The following is a 20225-nucleotide window of genomic DNA, read 5'->3' as shown; positions in this document are numbered from 1 at the left end:
TGTCTATGTTTGTATGGCCACATAGGCTAATGCAGAAGTTCTTTTACAGGCATAAAAAATGCTGAACGCCTGTACAAGCGGCAGAATTGTGGCTGTACTGCTTTCACAGACTCAGAGTGCAAAAGGTGAAGTTTGAACTTCTGATTTGCATTCCTCTTCCAGGTCATTGACACTAAAAGTATTAAAGCCATGGAATCAGAATGACAGGAAGCCAGTCAGCTAGCATTTTCACAAGGGAGGTCATCAATGACAATGGACATGCATCTTTGTCAGCTCAACTTTCAGTGGAAAACCCTTTAAGGTGCTGTCTGAAATCTGTCTTTTAGTAATTCTGTGGTTTTGCTGGCCACCTACAGTAATAAAATGTTGCTCCTAAATTTTAAACTTTGGAAACTCTAATTTTATACCAGTTCCTAGTGTTTGTTACAAGCCAGATTGTCTTTTGTGCTGTAGAAACCAGAAGAAGATGACTTGGTTCTCACGCCTGATGGTACCAGAGAGTTCTTGACGTTTGAAATTCCTCTAAATGATTCTGGATCTGCTGGACTCGGCGTCAGTGTTAAAGGAAATCGATCTAAAGAGAATCATGCTGACCTTGGCATCTTTGTAAAGTCCATTATTAATGGTGGAGCCGCGTCCAAAGTAAGTGAATGTTTTTTTGCTTTGCATATATCGTTTTCTATGACCCCTCCAGATATCCTCTATCTGTGACCTCAACAGAAATAATCAATATCTAAAACTGCCTCTTTGGGTGCCTGCATGCTTGCAGGGGAGACCTTTAACTATAGATTAAACCTAAAAGAGGAGAGCTATCATCTTTTTACTTTTGCTTAGATATGTATGTGAATGTGATCAGTTACCATTACTTGCCACCAGTGTGATGTGTCCCTGGTGCTGGTTTAGGTGAAGTCTTCCTCTAGCAATGTCCCACCACCCTCTTCATGAGTGCATGTCAAAATGCCCTTCTGGTAACCCCGCCGCACCAGAAGATTACTCTAGTGTTGGATACCAGTGGCAGATACACAAGGAGCATGATGAAGCAGTTTGTCAGTGTATATTGCGATACAGTTAAAAGAACATACTCATTGGAATTAATTACGTATGGTGGGTGGGGACAGTTGGCATGCCGACATTGCAGAGGTTATCCAAAACTAAGCTATGTTTGTGTGACAATGCTGTAAAGCAACATCTTGACTGGTCCACATCTTGTTTTCTATTCCTTATGTCTTCCTTGAGTTTCAAGCAATCCAGGTAGCGCACAACCATTATTTTTCAAGCTTATGTTTCAACCACTAAGGCTCCAGCCCTTTCATTATCAGGCCATTTTTCAGTTAATGAATGGATCAGTAGCTGTTGCTGTAAGAGGAAGGAAAGGGATCTCCAATGTAAACAGTAGTATGTTTTTTTATTCGTGATCGCTCTAAGAAGTCATCACAGCGATCACAAGGTACAGAGCCACATGGATTGTCTTTGTAAACTCTGCGTAATGAGCTTTCCACCACTTTTCGTTTGAAAATCGTGATGGTACCAAAATGGTTAAATGTAAAACTTTTTAATTCTGCGTAGAGTAGGAAATCTCTAAATCACCTTTCCTGTCATGTCCCATTGGGGGATCTCCCTTCCCTTCCTGTCCTGTGGACACAACAGAACATGAGGAGATCTCCTTAGTGTGGGATGAAATCTTCCCTTGGGCATTTGTCACTGGAACAGATGTCCACATGGAAGATTTCCTCTATTCTTGGTCAGATGACCACCTAAAATGTAGGATTTTTCCTCACTTTCTATTTCAGTGAAACCAGGACAAAGTGGGTGAATTATCCTCCCTTCTAGATTGTAAGCTCGAACAAGCAGGGCCCTCTAGTTCCTCCTGTTTTGCATTGTACTGTAACTGTATTGTCTTCCCTCACATTGTAAAGCGCTGTGCAAACTGTTGGCGCTATATAAATCCAGTATAATAATGATGACTGACGACTGAGCTTCCATTTAGAATTTTCACCATGTTCCTGTGATTGTTATTTATGCATTGGGCTGGAGGCCTTGGTTTACCTCCCCACCGCTGTGTCTACAGCCTGAGAAGATCTTTGCAGTGATTGTTTTACAGTAATCTGCACATTTGATAGTTTGCCAATGATAATTGCTTAAACATAATTGGCAATGAATAATCCCAATTTTACTGCCTGCAAAGTGCCCATGATATATACTGATCAATATTGTACAACACTGGACTTCCAATTATGTTTTCCCTCAGAGAGAGATGGAAATCAATATATATGTTAAGATTATTTGCAGTACCAGCAGTGTGTGCATTCTGAACAATAATACACTTCAGCTGCTTGTAATAAGGACATTACTTTGTGTATTTTTAGGTGTCCTCTTAAGAAAAGTAATGCAGTTTGAAAAATATGCTTTTAGATCACTTTCCTTTGAGTCTACTTCTCGATTTCACAGTCATTTAATAACATTTCTTTCCCTTCTCCTGTGATATTCAAATCTATTTTATAAGTGGTTAAGAAAAAGAAGTCTTTTTTTTTTTTTTTTTTACATCATGTCTTAAAGCGGAACTCAACTTTAAATTCAGCTTTAACATCTATTTTCCCCTCTCCCTCTTTTGAAGGTTTTTTTTTTTTGGGTTTGGGGGGGGGGGGGGTGGTTGTGGGTTGAATGAGAGAGGCCTCCCACTTCTACTCCAACCACCTAGGCAAATGTATTCCCCCTGCCCACAACCTTCAGGGACACGTCACAGGTCTCAGTAGGCTGCTGGACCATTCACAATGCACAGTGCAGCTTGTGCATGCTCAGTGGGGAGCCAGCTGTGAAGCCCCCAGCCTGGGTGAGGATAGCACTGGATCCCTGGACAGGTAACTGTCCTTTTTATTAAAAATTTTCAGTCTTAACAAAAAATAAAGACAGCAGCTACAAATACTGTAGCTGCTGTTTTTATTTTTTGTTAAGACTGAAAATCCTCAAATATTCAATCATGATTTTGGGTTTCTATGCACATTTCCACTTTCCCTTCCCTGTGTGCGTGGGCACAATATCACTTTAAAGGAGTTGTAAAGTCAGAAGGTTTTTGTATCCCAATGCATTCTTTGCATTAAGATAAAAAAAACCTTCTGTGTGTAGGAGCCCCCCCAGCACCCCCTTCATACTTACCTGAGGTTCTTCTCTATCCAGCGATGTTCATGAGTCCCTTGGCCATCGGGAACTCTCCCTCCTGATTTACTGGGACACAGCCGCAGTGTCACTAGCTCCCGGCTTCGGTGCTCCCATAGCAAGCTGCTCTGTGCAAAACCAACTGCACAGCGGAGGTAGGTATAACATGTTTTTTTTTTTTAAGAGACTTTACAATCCCTTTAAAGATGAACACTGGCCTTACTTCAGTCTTGCACAGTTGTATAGACTCCTCTCCTCTACCGAAATTGCCAGTTTTACTGCACACTGTGAGACTTTCCCAGTGTGTAATAGGAGCTGTAGCAAGTCCTATAGAGACTATCCATTTCATTAACCACTTCCAGACCACCTGCCGCATATTTACTACGGCAGGGCGGCCCAGCTGCGCAAAATCACGTAAATGGAAGTGATTTTGTGCAGGAGATGTTGGGGGTGCGTGCGCGCCACTACCCCTTTGATTGGACAGCAGTGATGGCTGCTGGGACCAGCCGATCATTTGGTGGAATGACAGAAGCGCGGTCTGCCTATGTAAACAAGGCAGCCCGCTGTTCTGTCACAGAGCTAAGCTGCAACACAGATCTCTCTTTTCCTCTAGTGCATCCAGTCCCCTTTACTTTTAGAAAGCACTCCCTAGGACCACATTAAAAACCCCTTGATCACCCCTAGTGTTAACCCCTTACCTGCCAGTGTCATTTATACAGCAACAGTGCATTTTTTTTTTTTTGCACTGTATTGGTGTTACTGGTCCCCATAACATAAAGTGTCGCTCAGTGTCAGAGTTGTCTGCTGCAATGTCGCAGTCCCACAAAAAATCGCTGATTGCTGACATTACTAGTAAAAACAATAAAAAAAATAAATAAAAACCCATAAATTTATCCCATAGTTTTTTTAGACGCTTTAACTTTTGCGCACACCAATCATTATACACTTATTTGGATTTTTTTACCAAAAATATGTAGCAGAATACATATTAGCCTAAATTGATGACAAAATTTGATTTTGTTTTAAAATCTTTTATGTGGTATAGCAGAAAGTAAAAAAAAAAAAAATATATATATATATATATATATATATATATATATATATATATATATATATATATATATATATATATATATATATATATATATATATATATTTTTTTTTTTTTCAAAATTGTGGTTCTTGTTTTGTTTATAGCACAAAAAATAAAAACCGCAGGTGACCAAATACCACCAAAAGAAAGCTCTATTTGTGGGAAAAAAATAACATCAAGTTTATTTGGGTACAGCGTCGCAGGACTACGCAATTGTCGGTTAAAACAACGAAGTGACATATGGCAAAAAAATGCCCTGGTCATTAAGGTGGTAAAATCAGTATACATACCTTTTTTTTAAGCCAATGCGACCCGATCTCATGTCAGCCGTGGCTTCGCTGTGGAGGTGGGTGCAGAGGACACAGCCGACAACAGAAGCCTCATAGTAAGTCTATGGATGACGTCACTCCCCATTCATTTCACAGTCGTTGTCCGCTGTGTCCTCTGCAGAATTACCGATGCTGTAGACCGGAACGGATCAGCTTAAAGTGGTTGTAAACCCACGTTGATGACTTTTACCTGTAGGTAAGCCTATAATTAAGGCTTACCTATAGGTTCTGTAAATATCTCCTAAACTTGCACCGTTTAGGAGATATTTACATTGCATGCAGCCGATGACGTCATCGGCGCATGCACTCTGAAGAAACGGCCGCCTGTGCCGTTTCTTCAGAGCCCTGTGCCGTGACTGGCAGCTCCCGCGTGCATGCGTGGGAGTAACGTCACGCGGCTCCGGCCAGTAATACAGCCGGGGTCCGCAGACCCGGAAGTAAGACGGGTGAAGATGGATGCAGCCAGCAGCAGGGACAACGTGGGCTTCGTTGCAGGTAAGTGTCACATAATGTGCTAGTATGCGTTTTATACTAGCACATTATGCATTTACTTTGCAGGGGGGAAAAAAGAAAAAAAAAAAGTTAGAGTTTACTTCCTCTTTAAAAAAAGGTATGTATACCGATTTCTTCTTTACAAAGGTAGGTTAGTGTTAGATCATGGATGTCTGTAAATGCAGGGATTTTAGTGTTAGGGTGTACTTACACTTTAAATCGACTGGTTACCTATAACTGTTATTATTGTAATTACAATGTTGATGTTATTCAATGTAAGTATATGCTTTTACCATAGTTATCATTTAATTTTAATTTCATTGAAGCAAACTTAAAAAAGATTGGCTAAAAAAAAAAAAAAAACAACCTTTTTTGTTGCAGGACGGAAGGCTTCGTGTGAATGATCAACTAGTGGCAGTCAATGGCGAATCACTGTTAGGTAAAACAAACCAAGATGCCATGGAAAATTTGAGGAAGTCTATGTCCACAGAAGGAAATAAAAGGGGAATGATCCAGTTAATTGTAGCAAGGAGAATAAAGAAGAATGAGGTAAAATATATTTTTCTCAACTTGTGTGATAATGATGGCCTAATGGGATCTTTGCAAGTCTGCAATATTAAATTCCTGACCTATCAAGCAATAGTAGTTTTCTTAACCTCGCCTCCACAACTGATTACTCACTAAAACAGTCATAATTTTCATACTGTCATGTGACTAAGTGGAGTAAGGAATAAACCCGGGACTATCATATGTTACTGGGTTTAGGCTGCCAAAAGACCAAAGTGAATGAGGTACAGCTATAGCGAGCATACCACTCACGTTAGAAGAGGCAAATCCTTATATGGAAAAATGGTATATATTTTCTAAAGGCTTTTATCAAAGCTGCAATATTTGATGGTTGTGAACTTCTTCAATGTCTTTCAGAGAATTAAAGCATTCCCTTTATTAGAGCTACAATTAATATAAAAAACATTCAGATTCATTACTGTTATCACGTTAATACCCTTTTATCCAAATAAGTCTTTGCCCTGCAGTACAGTGCTAGCTTTAGCTGTATATTGCAACGTTCTGGAAGATCACAAAATGAGAGGCAGCAGCAGAGGCTGGATCTGGATGAAACAACATTACAGGTGCATCTCAAAAAACTTGAGTATCATCAAAAAATTATTTTATTTCAGTAATTAAATTCAAAAAGTGAAATGCATATATTCTATTTATTTATTACACACGGAGTGATATACAAACCTGATTCCAAAAAAGTTGGGACACTGTACAAATTGTGAATAAAAACAGAAAGCAATGATGTGGAAGTTTCACATTTCAATATTTTATTCAGAATACAACATAGATGACATATCAAATGTTTAAACTGAGAAAATGTTTCCTTTTAAGGGAAAAATATGTTGATTTTAAATTTCATGGCATCGACACATAGAAAAAAAGTTGGGACAAGGCCGTGTTTACCACTGTGTGGCATCCCCACTTCTTTTTATAACAGTCTGCAAACATCCGGGGACTGAGGAGACAAGTTGCTCAAGTTTAGGAATAGGAATGTTGTCCCGTTCTTGTCAAATACAGGCTTTTAGTTGTTCAATTGTCTTAGGTCTTCTTTGTCACATCTTCCTCTTTATCATGCGCCAAATGTTTTCTATGGGTGAAAGATCTGGACTGAAGGCTGGCCATTTCAGTACCCTGATCCCCTTTCTACGCAGCCATGATGATGTAATTGATGCAGTATGTGGTCTGGCATTGTCATGGAAAATGCAAGGTCTTCCATGAAAAAGACGACGTCTGGATGGGAGCATATGCTGTTCTAGAATTTGGATATACCTTTCAGCATTGATGGTGCCTTTCCAGATGTGTAAGTTCCCCATGCCACACGCTTTCATGCAACCCCATACCATCAGAGATGCAGGCTTCTGAACTGAGCGCTGATAACAACTTGGGTTGTCCTTCTCCTCTTCAGTCCGGATGACATGGCGTCCCAGTTTTCCAAAAAGAACATCAAATTTTGATTCATCTGACCGCAGAACAGTTTTCCACTTTGCCAAAGTCCATTTTAAATGAGCCTTGGCCCAGAGAAAATGCCTGCGTTTCTGGATCATGTTTAGATATGGCTTCTTTTTTGGCCTATAGAGTTTTAGCTGGCAACGGCGAATGGCACAGTGGATTGTGTTCACTGACAATGTTTTCTGGAAGTATTCCTGAGCCCATGTTGCGATTTCCATTACAGTAGCATTCCTGTATGTGATGCAGTGCCGTCTAAGGGCCCGAAGATCACTGCCATCCAGTATGGTTTTCCGGCCTTGACCCTACGCACAGAGATTGTTCCAGATTCTCTGAATCTTTGGATGATATTATGCACTGTAGATGATGATAACTTCAAACTATTTGCAATTTTTCTATGAGAAACTCCTTTCTTATATTCCTCCACTATTTTTCACCGCAGCATTGGGGGAATTGGTGATCCTCTGCCCATCTTGACTTCTGAGGGACACTGCCACTCTGAGAGGCTCTTTTTATACCCAATTATGTTGCCAATTGACCTAATAAGTTGCAAACTGGTCCTCCAGCTGTTCCGTATATGTACATTGAACTTTTCCGGCCTCTTATTGCTACCTGTCCCAACTTTTTTGTAATGTGTAGCTCTCATGAAATACAAAATGAGCCAATATTTGGCATGACATTTCAAAATGTCTCACTTTCAACAATTTATATGTTATTTATATTATATTGTGAATAAAATATGTGAGATTTGTAAGTTAGTCCATACCTTTTTACTCGCAATTTGTACAGTATCCCAACTTTTTTGGAATTGGGTTTGTATTTCAAGCATTTCTTTATTTTAATGTTGAGGTTAATGGCTTACAGCTAGTAAAAACCCAAAATTCTGTATCTCAGAAAATTTGAATATTGTAAAAAAAGTCAATATTGCAGACTCATGGTGTCACACTCTAATCAGCTAATTAACTCAAAACACCTGGTCTCAGTCTGGTTCAGTAGGTTACACAATCATGGGGAAGACTGCTGAATTGACACAGTCTACAAGGAGATTAAGTCACAAAGGTCACTGCTAAAGAAGCTGGCTGTTCACAGAGTGCTGTATTCAATCATATAAATGGAAAGCTGAGTGGAAGGAAATTCAGTGGTAGAAAAATGTGCACAAGCAACAGGGATATCCACATCTTTAAGAGGATAGTGAAACAAAAGCCAGTCAAGAATTTGAGGGAGATTCACAAGGAGCGGACTACAGCACCACACAGAGACGTATCCAGGTCATGGGCTACAACTGTCTCATTCCTTGTGTCAAGCAACTCCTTAACCAGAGACAATGTCAGAAGCGTCTTACCTGGGCTAAGGAGAAAAAGGGCTGGACTATTGCTCAGTGGTCCAAAGTCCTCTTTCATTGCATTTGATTTGGAAATCAAGGTCCCAGAGTCTAGAGGAAGAGTGGAGAGGCACATAATCTATGTTGCCTGAGGTCCAGTGTGAAGTTTCCACAGTCAGTGATGATTTGGGGAGCCATGTCATCTACTGGTGTTTGTCCACTGTGTTTTATCAAGTCCAACGTCAGTGCAACCAGGAAATTCTAGAGCACTTCATGCTTCCCTCTGCTGACCAGCTTTAGAGAGATGCAGATTTAATTCCCAGCAGTACTTGGCACCTGCCCACACTGCCAAAAGTACCAATACCTGTTTTATTGATCATGGTATCACTGTGCTTGATTCGCCTAACTTTATCCCCATGGAGAATCTGTGGGGTATTGTCAAGAGGAAGATGAGAGAGACCAGACCCAACAATGCAGATGAGCTGAAAGCCGCTTTTAAAGCAACCTGGGCTTCCATAACGCCTCATCAGTGCCACAGGCTGATCACCTTCATGCTACACTGCATTAATGCAGTAATTCATGCAAAAGGAGCACTGACCAAGTATTGAATGTGTACTATACTGTACATGGACATACTTTTCAGTAAGCCAATATTTCGATATTAAAAATCCTTTTTTTTTCTTGGTCTTATGTAATATTGCATTTTGGGTTTTCACTAGCTAAAAGCCATAGTCCTCAAAATTAAAAGAAAAGTTATCTCTGAATCTTTGCTGAACTGTTACAACATAGATGCTCCCATGCACCTCACGATGATTTAAAGGTATAATCTTAGAGCTTTTTCCTTTAAGCTGGGTACATACAGACTAACATTTGCCCAGCTGAGTAGGAATTGGCCAAATTTCAATCTGTGTGTAACCCTCCTAGCTGAAGAAAAAAAGAAAAAGAAAAAAACACCTTTTGGACAGAAGTCCGACCATACAGTGACAGTAGAACTAGAAGTTTGCGAGGTCATGGTGCCAGATTTTACTGCAGTATGGCATTCTTCATGTTGCTACATTTCAGGGTATATCCTTTTTTTGCTTTATTAGCCCTTTTGTAGCACTTAGAGGAAGTAAACCCTCTGGAAAAAATGAGAAAAAAAAAAAAAAAACCTGTAAAGACATCGCATACTAGCTAATTATGAAGTACTTACCTAAAAACGAAGCCCCCGCTGTGCCGCCCGCTCAGCGTCCGGACAGCCGACATTCATGGCACAGGGCTCTGAAAGAACGGCATGGGTGGCCGTTCCTTCAGAGCGCATGCGCCAATGATGTCATCAGCTGCATGCACTGTAAATATCTCCTAAACGGTGCATGTTTAGGAGATATTTGTAGCACCTATAGGTAAGCTTTAATATAGGCTTTCCTATAGGTAAAAGTCCTTAAAGTTGTTTTACAACCACTTTAAGCCAAAATGCTAGCTCCAGTTAGTATATACATTGGTCTATGAAATCTTACATTATAACATGTAAACAGGCATGCTTATCTAATTTTGCAGTCTATACATTGATTCCAGAAATCCAGTACATGATTTGCATCCTACTATTTATTGTATCTCATTCACTGCCGCACAACAAGATTTATCTCTGTCTGCGCTTGTATGCCAGAAGCCTTGCAGCTTGGGATGAAGTAGATATTTAATTGGGTAATTTGCCATTACTTTACACTGTGCAAAAAGCCCGGATTACAAATGGCATCTATTATAAAACTAATTTGCTACGAGATTCGACATAAGAATGCTATTTTTCGGACTTCTCGTCCTTTCTCCATGCTTTGTAATTATGCTCACATTTTGTATCTGTTTTCCTGAGCCAGGATGATAATGTTAGGAACGAAGAACAAAGAGAGTATATTTTTATTTATTTATTTTTTTATTATTCGTTTTGCTTGAATAACTGAAGTTATTAAAACATGGCTCTAGAAAATTGGTCATTGGAAGAACATGTCAATTGCGGTGAATATGTGTTATCCCTGTACCAGAACTTCAACATTTCTGCATCAATCTTTTTATAAATCAAGTATTTAAATGTTACATTCTGGAAGACTGCCGACATCTAGCTGTGAAAGGCATTTACTGCAGTGGGCAGTGCTGAAAAGGGGGTGATTTAGTAAAGAGAGTGCTTTAATAAGTGCACTTTTAAACAAAGTAAACTTTTTATCTTGTCCCTGACCTAAACGCTCCCACGCACACCCTCTACAGATCTGTACTTACTGAAATCTGTCACCCACACCTTTTGGGTGTGTTTACATCCCTCACTGCAAGATTCCTCTACTTGTTCATTAAACTACCATAGACTTCTATGGGGCCATCAACTCGGAAGGGAGGGAGATTTGCCACGTGGGATTTAGACAATCCCCAAAGGCTGAGGACTGCGGATCTCGGTAAGTGCAAATCCCTGGAGGGTGGGCATGAGTTTACGCCATGTCTGAAAGTGCACTTATTCTTTAAGGTAGCCAGGGGACCCTTTTTTAGTTACAAACAAGATGAGGACTGTAGGTTTGTTAAGTCGAATTTGTTTGCAAATCGGAACAGGTAAATTTTTTTTAACCACTTAAGCCCCGGAGGATTTTCCTGCTCAAAGACCAGGGCCTATTTTGCGATTCGGCACTGCGTGACTTTAACGGACAATTGCGCAGTTGTGCGATGCTGTACCCAAATGAAATTGACGTCCTTTTTTTCCCACAAACAGAGCTTTTATTTGGTGGTATTTGATCACCTGTGCGATTTTTATTTTTTGCGCTATAAACAAAAAAAGAGCGACAATTTTGAAAAAATAACAATATTTTTCACATTTTTTTATATGAAATTCCCCCCCCAAAAAATTTTAAAAATCAAAATTTTTTAACATTTTAGGCCAATTTGTTTTCTGCTACATATTTTTGGTAAAAAAATCGCAATAAGCGTATTTTGATTGGTTTGCGCAAAAGTTATTGCGTTTACTAACTAAGGGAAAGATTTGTCATTTTTATTTATTTATTTATTTTTTTTACTAGTAATGGCGGCGATCTGCGTTTTTTTTTTTTTTTTTGCGGGAGTGCGACATTGCGGCGGACAGTTCGGACCCCTGACTAACATTTTTGACACTTTTGGGGGTACCGGCGACATTACTACAGTAATCAGTGCTATACATATGCACTGGTACTGTAAAAATGACACTGGCAGGGAAGGGGTTAACTTTATTAGTGATCAAGGGGGTTAAGTGTGTCCCTAGGGGCATGATTCTAACTGTAAAGGGGCGTGGCTTGTGATGTAACCACAGAGACATACGATCCTACATAGCAGGATCGTATGATCTCTGCAGTTACACCAGGGAGAATGACAGGTGGCTTTGTTTACATTAGCCGCCTGCCTTTCTCCCTCTCCAGCGGGAGATCGCGAGTGGCCGGCGGACATCGGAGCCGCCGGTCACTCAAGCTGGGGTGGGAGCACGCCCCCGGCGGTGCACGCTCGCCCCCTGCAGGCTCCTGGGCTATCGACGTAGTACTACTTCGCTTTGCCCGGGAGGGGCTGACTGCCGCAGTAAATATACCGTGGGCGGTCGGCAAGTGGTTAAGTTTATCTCCAGCCAAAAGAATAATTTCTAAGTTTTTTGGATACCATAAGAAATGGTTAACACCCCTGTAACATTTGTTTTGCTGTCTGTACCCCTGTTCAGAAGATTTCACCTCACATTCTGTCCCCATGACAACTGGAATTTGAAAATTTGGCGTTGTGGAAACAAGGATTAGTGATCAAGCCTCAGTAGAGACACCTTTTTCCCCTTGAGAACTCTTACAGAACTCTTTCTCCTCACTTCCTGTTGTCACGTTTGTAAGTCGGATATTTGTAACCCTAGGGACCGCCTGTATACATTTGTGCCCAGAGTTTGGGTTTATATCTATTTCTAGTTATGTATAAAAGCTTGTAGTTTGAATATTGATCAGCTTTCATTCCAATGTATTCTGGTGACAGGATGTAAAGCACCATTTTATCAGAAATCCAGGTAACTGAAGACATTGACATCTATTTTGCTATCCAAAAAACTAAATAAAAATTATTTTAGTTAGTGGCTTGTAAGTAGATGGCTTTTGCCTAATTTCAAGTTCACTATTACTTGAGGTGTATTCTCATTCTTTTTATTTTGATATTCTCTTCAAATGCATGCTATACGTTCTGCTCTGTAGTGCTACACAAGAGTTGCACTTTGCTGCTCCTTCTTACATCGCACGTCAGTTAGTCAACTGACACATTGAGAACAATGCACTAATCTACCTAACCAGGTAGCAAATGCCCACGGTTATGAAATGTTACACCTCTGCTAATGCCGCTTAAATATTTTACAACCAGGCAAACCCCATGAGCCATTATTATCACGCTCACTTTTTTGTAGTAAAATTTAAGCAGTATTTGGCCAAGCTGTGCACAATCAAAAGGATTGCAAATATCTAAATTCATTTGAATTCTTGTGCAGCTTTAAAAAATAAAATCCTTAAAAAGACAATACTTTTAATCTAAAATATTGTTTAGCTAGAGTATGCCTTTTTTTACTTCTGGCGTAAGAAAGTTTCGCTGCTCTCACTTCCTGTTCTCTAGTACATCGACATCACTGATTTCCTCCCAAATCCAACTATGATCCTCATAAACCTTCCCAGGGCTTTTACTCTCGCTTTCTTTCATTTTTCTGCCTCCAGCAGCTCACAGAAGTGATTAATTCATGTTTTAGTGAAGCTGTCACTCCTAATCTGCATTTTATGTAAAAACTAATAAAACAAATCCTTATTTTGCAATTTAAACCTCACTGAGTTTAATTCACTGGCACTGCAAGTTTATTGTTCTCCTACAGCTTAACGTGATTCCAATTGTAATTGCATTGACCCTTTATTGCAGCAAATCTCCCCAGTGCTTATCATAGAGAAGAAGATAAGACTACCATTCAGCGCTTCATTAACCACTTCCAGACCGCCCACAGCATATATACGGTGGCAGGGCGGCCTGGCTGCGCAAAATCATGTATAGGTACCTGATTTTGTGCAAGGGTTCTCGGGGCGCGCGCCACCAGAGCCAATCAGTGGGTCCGGCGGCCACTATGGTCGCCGGACACCCGCGATCATGCAGGGGAATGACCGTCTGTAAACAAGGCAGACGGCTGTTCTGTCACAGAGGCAGAGAGAAATCTTGTACTTCAGCTTGGAATCTCTTTTTCTCTAGCACATCTGCCCCCCACACAGTTAGAAAGCATTTCCAAGGAGCACCCTTAACCCCTTGATCACTCCTAGTGTTAACCCCTTCCCTGCCAATGTCATTTATACAATTTCAGTGCATTTTATTTTAGCACTGATCACTGTATTGGTGTCACTGTTCCTCAAAAAGTGTCACTTAGTGTCAGATTTGTCTATTGCTAGCAATAACAATAACAAAAATAACAAAAAGTCAATCTATCCCATAGCTTGTAAATGCTGTAACTTTTGCCCAAACCAATTCAATATACACTTATTAGGATTCTTTTTAACCAAAAATATGTAGCAGAATACACATTGGCCTATATTAATGAAACAATTTGATTTGTTATTTTTTTTTTTATTGGGAATGTTTTATAGCAAAAAGTAAAAAATATTGTTTTTTTCAAAATTGTCAGTTTTTTTTTCCGTTTATAGCGCAAGAAATAAAAGCCACAGAGGTGATCAAATACCACCATAAGAAAGCTCTATTTGTGGGGAAAAAAAGATATTAATTTTATTTGGGTACAGTGTCGCATGAATGCGCAGTTGTCAGTTAAAGCAACGCAGTGCTGTATCACAAACGGCCTGGTAACATTAATGGGGTAAAACCTTCCAGGGCTGAAGTTGTTAAATATCTCATTTGTAGTAGGCATGCCAAGTCTTGGAACAGGAATCATGTTAGACTCTGTGACGACCTCTGCTCATGGTCTCATGTGCTAGGAATGTCTTGTTTTCCTTCCCGTTCCCTCCTCAGTTTGTCTGTGGCATGCAGCCAGGCCTCCACCGTTGTAAGATGTTGTATGTTTCATTGACTTCAAAACCATACTTGTTCTTGTAATGTTCTTGTTAGGCTTTTTTACAGCCTCCCACATAACTGCTTGAAACCTACTCATCAATTTATTGTAACAGAATTAAAAAGGCTAATCCAAGGTAATTTAGGGGAATCTGTTCTCCTCTCGTATTGCTTGCATAGGCAAGGCTTTCATCAGTCAATGTCTTTAGTTTTGGGCCTAAATGGGTCCTTAGGTCTATAATATGCAATCCTCTGGCTGCCAGTTTCAAGTGCAGTCATGAAGGCGGTCACTTGAGTTTGATGAAGCAGTGGGATCTATGTTCAGAAATAACCAGTGATTGTCTGGTTCTGTCTGAAAATCATCCCAGTGATGTCTTGCTTTGGCCCGATTTCATGACTGGCTTCCAGTGGGAGCACAAGTTTGTTAAAAAGTTAATTTTTTTTTTTTTTTTTGTTTTTAACAAAGTTTTTTGAGTCGTTAGTATTTTTTATTTTATATAAGGTTGGGACAAAACAAACAGATGTATAGTGGGCAGCGTACAAAAAGCATTGCAGTCAAAAAGAAAAATGGTTAGAATTCCATCTGGTTTATGGTGGTAGCACATGAATGTCACTATTTAAGCCAAAGGTACCAATAAGTGCATTAGTTAAACATCATCGTGGTTCTGAGAGCTGTCCAGTGGCAAAAGAGGCCATCAGCCAAAACCTTTTCCTCTATCAAGAAAGAGGAGAAAAACAAAATGAGAAGAGGGAGAGGGATAATGTTCCGGCGTCTGAGGGGAAACAAATTGTTAGGGTGAAGGGGAAGAAGAATAGTCGCATAGATTTCTTGGCGAGGAGCGAAGGTGAAAGAGAAAAGAAGGAAAAAATATATCTTCTTTTTTTATTAGGACGTATGCAGTAGATGGGAATTTTCTTTTAAAAGGCTTTGCATTACGTATTTAAGCCTGGAAGGAGTCATTAAAGAAGACCTTGCCTGGTGATTGCATTGATGGAAAAAAATTATTATTATTATGTTCAGGGGTTGCTGTATTTGCTTATCCAAACACTTTCTTATCAAAGCTAACTTTTACTGAAATATTTTAATAATTTAGACAGTTGGAGACTTCTTCCCTCTGCTGTCTGACCTCCCTCCTTGAGAAATACACTTCCATTCACCTGCATCTGGCAAACTTCCTAAGTGTGTGAATAATTTCCCCCCAATTCCCCCATCAACACACAGTATTGATAGGGGTATCCGTCCGCCAAGCCATTTTGATCTTTTGGCACTGGGGGAGGGGACGCCATCCCTTCCAGGAGAACATACATCGTTTGTGAGGTCGAAAAAAAAAGACACCAGTCAATCCAGTTCAACCTATGATGTGTGTGTGTGTGTTTGCTGTTAACCGTACATTGTATACCCCTGTATGTTGTGGTCTTTAAGGTGCCCATCTAATAGTTTTTTGAAACTATCGATGCTCCCTGCTACTATGACTGCTTGTGGAAGAGAATTCCACATCCTTACTGCTCTGACAGTGAAGAACCCCCTACGTATTTTGAGGTTAAACCGGTTTTCCTCAATTTTAGTGAGTGGCCACGTGTCTTATTGTATTTCCTTTCTCTGAAAAGTTTGTTCCTTATGCTAGGGTCGCCAGTACAGTATTTGTTCATTGATATCATATCCCCCTCAATCGTCTTGTAATAGTAATTATTGCTAGCGGCTATAACAGATTCTAGAGATAATCGCATGTAAAATCTGGCAGACTGGTTGGACATCTATGGCTGGCTTAACATCTGTCTCTTTCTAAAGCTTCCTTAGTAGAAAAGCCTGTTCCTGGTCAGCAGCTTTATAACAGAACCCTTGCTCTCTGTGGGGAACATGTCTACGAATTAATCTGACCTATAACTGCAATCCGCAAAGCTCATGCTCCCTCTTCATTGGAGAATGCAGACTTGGCAGAGGGCATATTGAACCTCTTCAGATAGCTTACTGTGGGTACAATCTTTTTGGAAGATGTCAGACAGCTGATCAACAAGCTTACCGATATATCCCAAGGGACTCTCTTAGGGACATTCCTCCTCCACATTAGCCCACCCTTGAAGCACAAGATCCCCCCCCCCCCGATTTTCAGTGGGGCTTTAAAAAAGAAAAGTGTTTCTTTTTTTTTACACTATCTCTAATATTTTTTTTATTTTTTATCACTTTTATTTATATTACATGAAATGTAAACATCCTTTGTAACAGGAATAAAGCATGACATGTCCTCTTTATGGAGACATATGGGGTCAATAAGATGTCGCTTTTAGCCTCCCAGGATCCTAGAGATGGCTGGGGACCATGTGGTCCATGGCCAGCTCTATGATAATCCATTGCCGCTGGCAGATCAGGTCTTTGGGTCCCCAATCGTATGGGAGAGCCTGAAGAGGCGCTGTTAGGCAGCAGGCGTGAGGGGTATCCCCTCCTGCTGCCTGTAAAATCAGGCAATAGGATGGCTTTTACATTTTGGGAATCACCAGCTGAAAACAAAGATATATCTGGGTGGTGCCTATAGCTGCAGACATCATCCAGATATCACCACTTCAACCTAAGGATATCAGCCTTCTGGCGAGAGGTGGTTAAGACAGAGGAACTCTAGAAAACAAGTTTGTTTGGCTTAAGCATTACTCTACTGGGTCCCCACCTACCTAAGAAATAAGGGATCAGAAAATGTACTTGTGTTTGACCCAACTGTAGCCTCATACATACACGGAATTCATGGGTCTTATTAACGCCTTTATTCTGGCGCCTCCCGGCCCTTTAAGGGGTTTCTTATGCCTGGAGGCGGGGCAGGGTTTATGATTATGTGACCGCCGTGATTGGCTGTCACAGTGGTCATGTGAGTGGAAAGCTACTTGCAGTCGGGCGCTTTCTTTTAGGTGCCAGGAGCGTGCAGGGCGCATGCTCTCGGCACATGTTTATTTACATTTAGATATGCAAATATGTGGCTCCTTGATGTCGATGCCCGTATGCTGAGAGACCTCATACTTGCATTTTCTCACCGCCAAGAGGTTAGGCTATCCAGGTGAAATTGTAGTAACTGTTTTAAATGTGTTTACCTCCTTTTGTCTTGGAGGCTATGTTCCGTTAAATATATTATGTGCTTGCTAAATAACAAAATAAAACTTAAAAATGAAAAGGAGATAGGTATCAGATGTGAGTGTTTTTGGTAGAAGTATTTGTGTGGGATTTCACAGGCAATGGCTGCAGCGTTGATCAGTGTATTCTGACAGGGGAGGAGTCCCTGCTCTCAGAATATAGCACAGCTAGGGAGATCCATGCATCCACATCACTTTATAGATGCGTGGATCTGAGAGTTGTTTGTTTTTTTTTTTTTCAACCCACTGGTTGAAAGAAAAAATTACTCTGCGTGTATACCCTGCTTAAAGCACAGTCTCTTGACTCTCCCAAAACTCTTATAAGAACTGTTAACATTCGCATACTAGCACATTATGCATTGTCTTACAGAGGATTTTTTACTTTTTTTTAAATGCCGTGATTAACTACTGCCTTAAACAGAAACCGTCTTTTTACAATCAAAAACCTATTGAAAAAGTATATTTGGCCATCATAGCAAGGCCCTCTAATTCCTCCTGTATTGAATTGTATTGTAACTGTATTGCCTTCCCTCACATTGTAAAGCGCTGAGCAAACTGTTGGCGCTATATAAATCCTATATAATAATAATAATAGAATCTACACCAAAGACTGAGCAATGCAGTCAAACCATGCATGTGTAAAAATAGAAATTTTTTTTATTTTCACTGCAATCCAAGTGTTGACAGTGTTGTATCAAGGGATTGCATGTTGAAAATTTCTCAGTGAAAGCCAGCATGTCATCAGACACAGGGGGGTGAAAGAACAATTACAGGGGCTGTTTTTAAATACGCTGTGGGAGAAATGTATTAAAATGGGAAAAGAAAACCTGCATTACACTGAATGACATCCCTCTAATGGGTAACACAGGTAAAGGAAAACATTTTCCTTGACGTTAGTTTTACATAAAGGTTCCATCAATGTAGGAGTTGACCAAACTCTTCTCCATCTAAAAATAATCTCCATGTGGAAAAGACAGAGATCGCCTTGTGGGTGTTGCTGATCATTTTCTGACAGAAGCGTTTGCACTGAAGTAGGAGTTTAGTGGAGCCATTTCCAGTCGAAATGTTTGATAGGCTGTGACAGCCGCAGTCTTACAAGCACAAAAGACACTTTTACCGGCAGCTGTGAATTATGGTTTCACTTTTATGGGTGACAGTTTAGCTTAAGCAATACTGATGCAGATTTTATTATGTACGACTGAAGGCAGGAGACAAGCCTCAGTGTCAAAAGAGATGCTTGCGCTTTCTTCTCTTGTGCGTTTCTTATGATTAGTGTGACTAAGTCTCTGCTCATTGACATTTTTTTTTGCCCTTCAATTTTATATCACACACGCTATCTCACAAAAGTGAGCACACCCCTCCACATTTTTGTAAATTTATTATATCTTTTCATATGACAACACTGAAGAAATTACACTTTGCTACAATGTAAAGTAGAGAGTGTACAGCTTGTATAACAGTGTAAATTTGCTGCCCCCTCAAACTAACTCAACACACAGCCATTAATGTCTAACCACTGGCAACAAAAGTGAGTACACCCCTATGTGACAATGTCTAATTTGGGCCCAATTAGCCATTTTTCCTCCCCGGTGTTAGTGTTACAAGGTCTCAGGTGAAAATGGGGAGCAGGTGTGTTAAATTTGGTGTTATTGCTCTCTCTCATTCTGGTCACTGGAAGTTCAACATGGCACCTCATGGCAAAGAACTCTCTGAGGATCTGTAAAATGAATTGTTGCTCTACATAATGATGGTCTAGGCTATAAGAAGCTTGCCAAGACCCTGAAACTGAGCTGCAGCACGGTGGTCAAGACCATACGGCGGTTTAACAGGACAGGTTCCACTCAGAACAGGCTTCACCATGGTCGACTAAAGAATTTGAGTGCATGTGCTCAGTGTCCTATCCAGAGGTTGTCTTTGGGAACACGTATGAGTGCTACCTGCATTGCTGCAGAGATTGAAGGGGTGGGGGTCAGCCTGTCAGTGCTAAGACCATACGCCGCACACTGCATCAAATTGGTCTGCATGGCTGTCGTCCCAGAAGGAAGCCTCTTCTAAAGATAATGCACAAGAAAGACTGCAAACAGTTTGTTGAAGACAAGCAGACTAAGGACATGGTTTACTGGAACCATGTCCTGTGGTCTGATGAGAAGAAGATAAACTTATTTTGTTCAGATGGTGTCAAGCGTGTGTGGTGGCAACCAGGTGAGGAGTACAAAGACGGGTGTGTTTGGCCTACAGTCAAGCATGGTGGTGGGAGTGTCATGGTCTGGGGCTACATGAGTGCTGCCAACACTGGGGAGCTACAGTTCATTGAGGGAACCATGAATGCCAATGTACTGTGACATACTGAAGCAGAGCATGATCCCCTCCCTTCAGGGACTGGGCCGCAGGGCAGTATTCCAACATGAGAACAACCCCAAACACCCCTCCAAGACGACCACTGCCTTCCTAAAGAAGCTAAGGGTAAATGTGATGGACTGGCCAAGCATGTCTCCAGACCTAAACCCTATTGAGCATTTGTGGGGCATCCTCAAACGGAAGATGGAGAAGTGCAAGGTCTCTAACATTCACCAGCTCCGTAATGTCATCATGGAGGAGTGGAAGAGGACTCCAGTGGCAACCTGTGAAGCTCTGGTGAACTCCATGCCCAAGAGGGTTAAGGCAGTGCTGGAAAATAATGGTGGCC

At 40.7% G+C, this 20225-nt stretch overlaps 1 protein-coding gene across 9 annotated transcripts in view; it reads left to right on the top strand.

Annotated features, from left to right (window-relative positions):
• Window positions 1-20225, top strand: part of PARD3 (par-3 family cell polarity regulator) — a 901610-nt gene that overhangs the window by 479584 nt on the left and 401801 nt on the right. For all 9 annotated transcript variants that reach the window (XM_082258262.1, XM_082258264.1, XM_082258261.1 and 6 more), the window contains 2 exons: window positions 454-642; window positions 5449-5616. In XM_082258262.1, the coding sequence (XP_082114388.1) occupies window positions 454-642; window positions 5449-5616 (357 nt within the window). The remainder of the gene's footprint in view (window positions 1-453; window positions 643-5448; window positions 5617-20225) is intronic.

The sequence above is a fragment of the Pelophylax lessonae genome, assembly GCF_965119305.1.
Source record: "Pelophylax lessonae genome assembly, chromosome: 5".
NCBI classification, from domain to species: Eukaryota; Metazoa; Chordata; class Amphibia; order Anura; family Ranidae; genus Pelophylax; species Pelophylax lessonae.
Note: the sequence above shows the minus strand (reverse complement) of the source record. Positions and strands in the feature narration are given on the sequence as shown.